At 26.8% G+C, this 10907-nt stretch overlaps 1 protein-coding gene across 1 annotated transcript; it reads right to left on the reverse strand.

Moving 5' to 3' along the window:
• On the reverse strand, window positions 1-2827 carry LOC113867829 (transcription factor MYB41-like). The gene is made up of 3 exons (XM_027503321.1): window positions 2695-2827; window positions 1498-1627; window positions 1-659 (listed from the first exon to the last, which is right to left on the reverse strand). Exons 1-3 carry the CDS (start codon window positions 2825-2827, stop codon window positions 17-19), a joined length of 906 nt encoding a protein of 301 aa, XP_027359122.1. The 3' UTR covers window positions 1-16.
• Window positions 2828-10907: the final 8080 nt, after the last annotated feature.

Genomic DNA, 10907 nt, shown 5'->3' on the forward strand with positions numbered 1-10907 from the left:
TATTATGTTACTTATCTTAGTCACATCTACCATAAAGGGTATTCAGGAAACTCTCATTCTGTCCTAGGAATCCTATTCCACTGTCAGGCACATCAAGCAGTTGATTCAATGCAGAGTCAGAAGTATCAAGAAATTCATAATAGCCAGATTCTGATCCAGCTGTGCCATCTTCTAGCTTTGCTTTATAGCCACTACCTTGTTCATGTGACTTGTTTGCAATAGCACTATTTGCAGTGTTCTTAGCTTGCAATGAGACATCTGAACATGACTCCAATTTTGATGATGATGATGCTTGTGACAAAGGGCTTTGACACACTACCCCTTTTCCTTTGATCATGCGGAATGATTTTCCAACATCAGAATGCCAAAGTTGAAGAAAATGATCAGGGTATGTTTCAGTTGTTGACCATGAATTGATCAATGCTGATTCCATAGACAACCTTGCCTCTGCCTCAACTCTAGCACTTTCCCATTGTACCATGTGGCGTGTTGAAGGGGATTCAGATTTGGCAATGCTGTGATCAGGACTGAAAGGGTATTGTTGTGGCCCTTTGGAATGTCCCAACTTGTTAGGAAGGCGCTTCTTCAGTTGTGTGTTCCAATAGTTCTTAATCTCATTGTCTGTTCTTCCTGGAATTTGGGATGCTATAGCAGCCCACCTAAACTCATGGGTGGTTACATGCAAAAATATGAATGTTGTGGATCAATGCAACCAAGTTTTAGAGAAAAAGCAATAGATTAACATCTTCTGAAAGCATTGTTAATTGCATGAGGGCATTGCTAAACTGTCAAACTGTGATGTTTCAAACAGGCATACTAGTTACACACCCTTTATAATTGATTCATTTTTCACAAAACTCAACAATTTTAAAAAGAAAAGACCAATTCTCAATGAAAGTGCTTTTATTTTTTTAAAAATAAATCAATCACATGGAGTGTATTGAAGAGAGTGTGATGCTAGCTAGCATTTCTCTGTTTCAAATCTATAAACATATTACCATGAAGGATGAAGAAAAGGTAGCTAAGCTTCTAGATGTCCGTTGAGAGTGGTGGGAAACATAACAAAATACAATTGGGTCTCTGGCCAAATGATGAAAATTGAAAGTTGAAGTCCTTCCTTTTTCTTATATCTTAGGTACACAAGGAATTTTCATGACAAAAATAATTAAATGAATAAACAATTCACAGATACTGAATCTGAGATGAGATAAGATTCTCCATTTCCCTTAATTATCCATTTAAAAGGTAATATTTCACATCACATGCACATATGAATAGAGATTAACTCACTCCCTGCGATAAATTGGTCCAGCGTATGAGTCTAAACAGGATTGTTTTGTTTGTTTGGAGAAGGAACATAAAAAGAATCCATGGATTCAAGCATTATCAGTGTGGTGGGCTTCAGAGAATGCAACATGTTAACTCAGGATGTAACAGCACGAGTATAATAGTGGTGTGTTCATGTACAAGAAAATTAGCATAAGAAAAATTTGCAACCTGTTGCCAAGCATGCCATGAAGCTGAATAATTTTATTTTCTTCCTCAGTAGTAAATGGGCCCCGTTTTATGTCAGGGCGAAGATAATTTATCCATCTAAGCCGGCAACTTTTTCCACATCGAAGGAGACCTAGTAAGAGCCAAGCTTTGAACATTAGAGTTATTTTTTATAACTTAACATAAATTTCTAGTATGATTCGAGACTACTATAGAAAATAGTTTTGAGTCTTTTTGACATACATATTCTTAAATTATTCAGATAGATACTAGAGGTAAATGCAGCATAATGTGGGCTTTTGTTTATTCTTTCCCATAATATCAACATCTAAGACCTATGGTAAAATATACATTGAACTAATTTTTAAGTGTACTTTAGGGACAAAACTTAGGTACAGTACTAATAAATGTTTTTTTATGCTGTTTTTTAATCAAGATTGAAATTTCACCTTAATAATGTGTGTCAACCAAAGTTTATTTTTCATTAAGAACATAAAAACACACATGATACGGTATCTATAAGTTTTGTTCATACAATAAATGTCTTCAACTTCCTTCTTTACGTTGTGAGAAATTTTCAAGTTAGCACATCAAACTCACCTCAAACACAATTTTGTAAACCATTTGTCAAGGGAAATAAAGTCTGTTATGAGCAGATGGCATAATGGCAACAAACCACGGTTCATTGCATAATGACTATTGAATAGAGTCAATAGACACACACTTCAACCTCACTTTTAGGGAAGGCAAGAAGTCAGAAAGAACTGTATTGAGCCAAAAAGAAAAGGAGAAATATAAAACAGAACACAATCAAGTTTTCTTATTAAGAGAACAAAATCACATTGTGATTGAAGTTTCTTCAGGAAGGAGAGTCTTCAATTACTATCTAAAATCTTGACCTAGAAAAAGGCTACACAAAGGGTTGCCTTTTAAGTTATGGGATCATTAATACAACTGTAAAAGTTTAAAATTACATACATCCCCTTAGAACATTGGTGTCAATTCCATATTCTCTAAAGATTCAACCAATTAATTCAAGGAATGCAATAGACATCACCAAACAAGCCTTTTTGCCACAAGACTTATTCTTCAAGACGAAAAATTTCCAAAAGAGCCCCTCCTTAAGAAAGAAATAAACAAGCACAATGCAGAAGCAATGAAGAAAAAAGGAACAGCAGTTCAATAACAAAAAACTTGCACCTGCTTGCTTGGGAAGTGTACGCCAACTTCCATGTCCATGCTTATTAATATACTGAACCAATGCTTCATCTTCTTCAGGAGTCCAAGCTCCCCTCCTCACTCCATGTTTATCACAACATGGTGCTTTTCCCATCTTCACCACCTCATTACCACAATAATAATAACAATAATCTCACCATTATAATAATGCTAATAAAAAAACAACAATAATAACAATAACCTTCGCTCACATTCACAATACACACCACCCCATCATCATCATCATCACCTCACATGTAAGAAGAGTGTTGCAGAAGAAAACCAAGTGATGGGATAAATCAACTCGAAACTGACGCCAACAATAAATGCATGTGTGTAGGACAATTGTGTGGCTTAGAGGTTCAGGCTTGCATTTAATATATTACATTACTACATGCCCTCTAAGGCAATGCCACAGGGTTCTCAATGACAACATAAAATGCAAAAATGTGGCTGAATGTGGAAAATAAAATAGAGATGAAGGAAGCAAAAATACAGGGAAGTAGAGAGAAAAGGGTAAGGATACTCTCCATTTACTTAGTACTTTAAGAGAGAGAAACATACATATATTTCGTGTATTACAAATATTGTGAAACTCACAAAAAAATGTTTTTTATTCTAATAATAGATCATGTAGTAAATAAGCAGAAATTTTTAATGGAGAAAATGACATAATATTCAGAGAAGCAAATGTTGGACGAGAGAGTGGCACAGAAGAGAACCCCACAACACAGCACAACCCTCTTAAAATGAAGACATTTTTTGAGATGAAAAAAGAAGGGGTTGTTTGGCTTTGAATTTTGATGCATTGCATTGAAGTAAAAAGTCATTTAATTTTAAGTGAAACGAAGTCCTTGAATCCAACATGATGCATGAAATGTGCATCTCATGCACTGTTGTACACAATCTGAAGAGGCATTTTCTCTATGGTTCAGCGGCAGCTGAATTGCTGCTTTTTATGTGAAAACCATGAACCGGTGGATAAAACCCAAACCAGACAAGACACATGATGGATGGATCATAAATGAAAAGTGGAATCATGACCAAACAGTTTGGATCCTATACGAGGTGTTCATGTTAGAAAAATTTAAAAGGCACAACTTTTATATAGATTCAGTGTGATTGACTACAGTCAAATCTTAATTAGTATTTTGAGGAAATCGGTTAAGAATAAATTTAGAAATATAGCATAATTTAGTATTTATTTAATAATTTTTTCATTAAAAACTATATCATAAATTTAATTATAAAAGTTTTTAAAATAAGTTAGAGAGAAATCATTTTATAAATTATAATGAAAATTTTATTAAAATAAATAAAAAATTATAAGTTATAAACTATTTTCATAAAATTTTTCAAATATCTTCTAAAATTTATAAATGCTTTTCCATTGAAGTTTTTAACACATTCTCAATGTGATCTCTATTAAAAACTTTCTTTCTTTCTTTCTTTTTTTTAACCAAGGACCTGAGTATCTTAAGAACACTCATTGGCTAGATTATCAATTTCTGACCTACTAATTAAATTTTATAAAAATATATCTTGTTCAAATTTTTAATATAACTACACTATGCTACTCAATAAAAAAAATATAAAAAATAATGAAAAGCAGTATATGGTCTAGATTCGACTTTTGTTGTTATTAATAATTATCACATTAAATTGATATGTAATTTTTTTTATAAGTATTATATAATTATTTATTTATAAATTGTCCTTAATACGTTTTTTTTATTAACTGAATTATTAGTTTTAGTTTTACCTTGTTAACTTATCATTTTGTATATTATATGCTCTTATAAATATTAGAATGAATTTTTTGTATATTATTAGGTTAAAATTTTTTATACTATCAACTAATTAGAATATATCATAAATTTATTTTTTTAATTAATTATTATAATAATTAATAATTCTTACTGATATTACAATTCATATAAAACAATTGTATAAAGAAATTTAAATTATATTTCAAAAATTAATATAACATACACAATATTTACTTACTATCAAACAAATTTAATATATGTTAGGCTCGTATTTTATTATTTGAAGTAGTATGAATATTTATTTTATAAGAATATTTAAATTACAAATATTTTTTATTAACATTAATTTAAATTGAGAAATATTTTTTTAACATGTAGCTAAATATACATGTTACGAAGTTAAAAATAGAATTATTTTATTAAAAATATAAGTATATATTATCTTAAAATTATAAAAAATATTAAATGCGTACTTTTATGGTAATTTGAAATAAACATGATTGCATCTTTTTGTCTTTTTAATCTAGATTATATATAATTTTAGTCTCTCAAATTTATTTTTGACCTAATTAAGTCTCTTTACTTTTAGAATAATGATAAAAAAATAGAGTCTAATCAATTAAATTATATTTTATTTAAAATTAACCAATCAAAATACTAAATTTATCTTAAATAAAAAATATTTTTCTTCTTCAAACCTTAATATCATCTCGTAAAATTTTTAAAATTCTATTACCTTTACTGTTCTTTTTTTATTTTAAAAGCATTTTATGTTCTAGTTTTATTACAAATTCTCTAAAAAATTAAGGAAAATTTAAAAGTTTTAAATAAAATTTATATAATTTAAAATAAAAATAAAAAAATAATTTTCAAAAACCGAAATAACTAAAATTGTACATCTCTCAATAAAAAAATATAATTAAACCTTTAAAATAACAGATAATATTATTTAACATACGAAAATAGATTGAAAAGATTACTTGAATTGAACAACGTAAATTTAATGCTATTGGGCAATAATCCACGTGTCGATTTCTGCAGAGGAACGTCAAACATTGCCATTAATGAGGTGAATGACAGGGGCCAGAGGCACTCAGTTTAAAACATTAAAAATTTAAAACGAAAGGAAACAAAAAATAAAATAAAATAAAATAAAATAGAAATCTGAAGCTGATTATCCATAGAAACTATACATATAGGATCACAAGTTTTGTAAAAGATTATAGTTTACAAAATAATCCAGAGATCATAAGCAAAACAGTGAAACATTGGTAGCATTAACTAGATTATTTAACATAACATCCCATTTCCACTTCCTTGAGAATAACACTTTGAATTAGGCAATTATAAGAAATTGTAATAAATAGATAATAGCATTAAACTTGTTCTAATTTTTAGCTAAGCTGAAAACAATGTAATGTAAGTGAAATCTTTTAGCATCAATTAGAAAACCCTCAAAGTACTTCCTTTAGGGTCTGAAAATCAAAATTTTCTTTTGAGAATTGGAACTGAAAAATCAATTAAAAGCTTACAAGTTACAAAGACTAAATAAATGGGCTAACCCAGTGATGATCTAGTTTAGAATCACAATCCAAAATCCTGCATTCTTAAAACTTTATATTAGTAACAAAAAATGGAATAGTCATTAGTCCAATCCAAGACATAAACCCAACCCAAAATTAGTGGATGGTCCTTTTGATAAACTTAAACAAATAAAATGGACCTAGAATGAGATTCAATAGGTCACATTTACAAGGGAATTGTAGTTTTACTAAGAACAAGTACCCTAAAGCCGAAAACCCAGTGGATCGATGCCAAGCCCTAAGCCCAATTTTAGTGAATCTAGGGACAAGTTGCACTCAAATTCTCAAAAGTTCATGATGGCCTTGTCTAAATTCATTTCCAATTTTCATGCTTAGTTAATTAATTACCAAGCTTCACCTATAAACAGGATAGTAACTCAAGTGAAATTTCTAAGAAAAGGGGTAAGTTTCCCATGTCATTCTTATATGGTTTACCCTTGATTATTTTCTAAATTATGACCTTTTTTCCTTTTCTTTGAGATGCTTTGGATTCCAAGTAACAAGAATCAAGTTTGAGTAATTAAACTAGGAAAAACAAAGAAGCTTAAGCTGTGAATCACATCAAGAAGTGAGAGGAGAAGCTTGTTTTCTTCTTGAATTCTAGAAGTAGGAACATGACTAATCTCTTATTCAAAATTTTCACTTTCACTCTTCAACTAAAGATTCTTAAGCTTGACTTGATCTTGTTTTTCTTCATTTAAAGTTAATGCTTCAATCCTTGCCTATACATAATTTCACGTGGAAGAGAACAACAAAAAAGGTACAAAGATTTTTCTAAAATTCCAAATAAGTGGCTTAAAGCAAAGGAATATGAACTCAAGTGGAAGAAGGAGAGAAAAAAGGTTGAGATGAGACAAAGAGACGAAATATGAATATGGAAGGCGTGTGTTAGTCGGAAAAAGGAATTAAGGGGAAGGACTTTGTTATATGATATGTTTCAATTACATATTAAATAAATAATTATATTCATTTACATAGGTAATGAGTGAGTATTTTATTAACACAAATTCTAAGAGTATAAAAAAAATATTAATAATTATATTTTTAAATTCTATTTAATATCAATTATGTTTGTAAAATAGATAAATATATTTATATATAGGACTAAGCTTCGAAGATTAATTTTATTCAAAGCCTCGAAATTTTGAAGCACTATTTTCATAACAATAAAAGGCAGGATTAAAACGAAAAATATCTTTTGTTTATGTTTTTATCAAATATTAACAGATTTTTTGAGGTACTAATTAATTTTTTTAAAAATCATTAAAAATACTAAAAAATAAAATATCTTTTATTTGTTTTCTATTTTTAAAATATTTTTCTGTTTTCAAAATAAATAAATAATTTTTTTATTAATACAAATTTAATTTTAATTTTTTAAAATTGTTTAAAATATAATTTTTAAAAATTAAAAACCAAAATAATAACAAATTAACAAATTAGGAGGATTTTCTTTTCTCTTCTCGTACAGTCATAATAAAAATAGAAGGACACGTCGTGTAAAATTTTTTGTTAAGCTGGTAATGAGTAATGTTGCAGGCTATCTCTGTTTGGCTAATTAATATAAGACAAAATTTAGATATAATTTTATGGATTTTTATTAACCTCAACTATATCAGTTTAAGTATTTATAAATAGAAATTTTTTATAAAAAAAAGTATATAATTATTGTATTAAAGTTATAAAAATATAATAAATATATTTTTTAATAAAATTTTATTATATTAGTTATTTATTTTCAGCTTTTAAAATTGAAATTAACAAAACTCTAATTTTATAAGTATTTTTTTTGTGTTAATTATAATCAAAATAAAAGTTTTATAATATTAAAAAATTTATATAATATTACTAAAATTATTAAGTCCTAATATATTCATTTGTTTTAAATATTTTGAAGGACAATTTTATTATTAATAATAATTATATTCGACTTGAATAAGATTGTTTTTGGATAAAAATATTTTTAGACAAGAAAAACTTAAATTTTAATTAAAAATAATATTAAAAACATTTTAAAAAATACATCTTTAAGTTTTCTTTAGTTAATTTTAACAACTTCTATCTTCTTTCTTCCAAAAAGAGGGTACGTATAAGCTAAGCTATATTAACTGTACATTTATCTTTAGAGTAAAGGTAGGGACGAAATGGAAAATGTGGATATATATATATTACACACTGAAGATGAGAAATTTACTCTTTATGTATCTAATTAGGAATGCGTCTAATACTACCATCCCAATGCACAGGTCTCCCCTTGAGCACACACTGGTGATTGTGTTGAAAATTGAAGTTGTCACTTTCTTAAATCATGAGTATATTTGGGGTTTAATTTATATAATATATGATAAAACTTTGGTATGGGAAGGGATTTAGAAAATATGGCATGTCCCACTTAATTTTAATACATGATACAACTTTGATATGGGAAAGAAATAAATATATGTTATGCCCTACTTGACCCTGACCCCCTCTACCTGCTCCCTTGGGAATCAACTCAAATTATGAAGAAAAAAAGAAGAAGAAAAACTCCAATTTGTGATCAAGTTTCTGGTCCATATTTTGAAAAGGATGTCTTCTATTTTAAATGCATTATTGATGAATGATTTGTGTTTAGTTGTTTAGTTTACTGGTTTAGGAATGTGTCTTTATTGGGATATGATTATGTGCTTGCTTTTTGGGATCTATAACCCTGGCTGAGAAACGACATTATGGTTTATTAGTGTATTAAGTTAAGTTACTTGTAAATTATTTAAACTTCATTCGTTGAATATAATGTCTGAATTTTTGTGCTTTACTAACAAATGAATTTAAGCTACTTAATATTAAAAGTTGGTGAATCACTCATTAATATATAATAACAGTTATAACAATAGATGGTAGGTTTAGATAAAAAGAAGAAGAAAAATTGGTATAATTTATATTTTTTTTGTTATTTTATCAATTATGTTTTTATTCTTAAGAATTATAATAATTTGATTTCTAAGATTGAATTAAATTCAAACCAGAAATAACAACATAATCCTAGCTGTATTTTTAAACTTAAACCAAAAGTAACCTAAAGATAGTGATTTTTAGATACCATAAGAAACTAACTGTTGCTGATTGGCCACATGTTCACTTCATAGAAGTTCCTCTTGAATCATTTTTTCCTTTTGCAATTATCAACTATAGTAGCATATCTTTATTTGCAGTGTCACGTAGGAATGGTAACTTCTAAACTTTATTCTACAATTATATATTAAATGTTTATATTATTATACTACTTATGTAAAGTTATATAAAATTAATATAAAAATATTTAATAATAAAATAAATTAAAATTTTATTTATTATTTTATATCATTTAATTATACTAATATAATTTAATTATATCATAGTTGATATAAGATTGACTTTCTTTAAAAATATTATTTATATATAACACATATATAAAATATTTTTCACACAAATATTTTTATTAATAAAATCATATTGATATTTAAATTATAAAGTGAATAATAAATAATAAACATATTATAAATATTTTATAAATTTTATAATCACCTACTATTACTGTAAGCTTATTATTTATTGATAATATTTAAATTTTATTTTTTATATTTTAATTTAAAATAATATTTTTCTATACAAAATATGTATTATAAGTACAACTATAATCTATTGAATCTAAATAATATTATTTTTACTATTTATTTATGTTCAAAGAAGTTTTTGAAAAGATATAAAATATAAAAAAAAATATTGTTAATTTTTCTTCAGATAAAAAAGTATAATTTTTTTAATATACATATATATTTCTTTATTATAAAATTTTATTATGACCATTTATCATTATTCAAATTTTTTCTTTTAAAATTTATATACATTATAAATATTTAATTCATTAAAATAAATTTTTAAAAATTTATATTTTTGACAAAATACTTTCATATAGTACATGAGTTAAAAGTACTAGTATTAATATATATATATATATATATATATATATATTATTTTAATTAAATCAGTTATTTTTCTTATAATTTCAAATTCAAAAATTAAAAAAATTATTTTATATATCCACTTTTTGTTGTTGTTTAGTACTTAAACTTCTATGCCCTAACTCTACTCTCATTTTTAATGTTTGTCTCATTAAAACCTAACAACTATAAAACGTTATTCATTAGAGTTAGTTGTCAATACTGTCACAAAGGATCACCAAGTGATCACACATGAAAAGCCACTCAGCTCTAATGTTGCTGATCGATTGAATCTCACAAGGTAAGGTTATCACCAACAAATAACTTGTGTGTTTAGTTTCGCTTATTGTTTCTAAGAATTTTAATTTAGAAAATTATTGTATTAAGATACATTTAGTACCTGTGATCTTTGAATATTTTTTTTATTTATATTTGTACAACTACTTATTGAATTTTTGTATTATTATGCTACTTATGTTAAGTTATATAAATATATTTTTCCTTATAAATATTTCTTCTCTTAAATAAGCATAGGTAATAGGTATAAGATGGGTATAGGAGTACTCAGAAGATACAGATACAGTAATTAATGTTCATACCCATACCGGTATGGGACTGAGTACGAGTATTTTTTAAAACGTGGTGTAGGGATGGGTACTATAGTAGAGTATATGTGCCCATATTAATTTACTGAGATTGAGAAGCAGAATTGACAGTTGGCAAGCTAACAAAATTTCCCTTAAATGGTAATCCAAGGTATATACTAAGGTGGAGGTCAATTCACACCAGCTCTCAAAACATCTGTGAGAAATTGTTTTCTCATATTAACAATTAAGAAAAGAACAATTTATCTCAGATAGCATATAAATCAGTTCTACAAATGT

This window comes from Abrus precatorius, unplaced genomic scaffold (assembly GCF_003935025.1).
Source record: "Abrus precatorius isolate BTA unplaced genomic scaffold, Abrus_2018 Scaffold5, whole genome shotgun sequence".
NCBI classification, from domain to species: Eukaryota; Viridiplantae; Streptophyta; class Magnoliopsida; order Fabales; family Fabaceae; genus Abrus; species Abrus precatorius.

Excerpts from the sequence above, each read along its gene's own strand:
- LOC113867829 (XM_027503321.1), bottom strand. The coding sequence starts at position 2,827 with ATGGGAAAAGCACCATGTTGTGATAAACATGGAGTGAGGAGGGGAGCT. Across the intron at positions 1,628-2,694 it reads TACACTTCCCAAGCAAGCAG|GTCTCCTTCGATGTGGAAAA; the intron begins GTGCAAGTTTTT and ends GGCTCTTACTAG. Across the intron at positions 660-1,497 it reads CATGGCATGCTTGGCAACAG|GTGGGCTGCTATAGCATCCC; the intron begins GTTGCAAATTTT and ends CCATGAGTTTAG.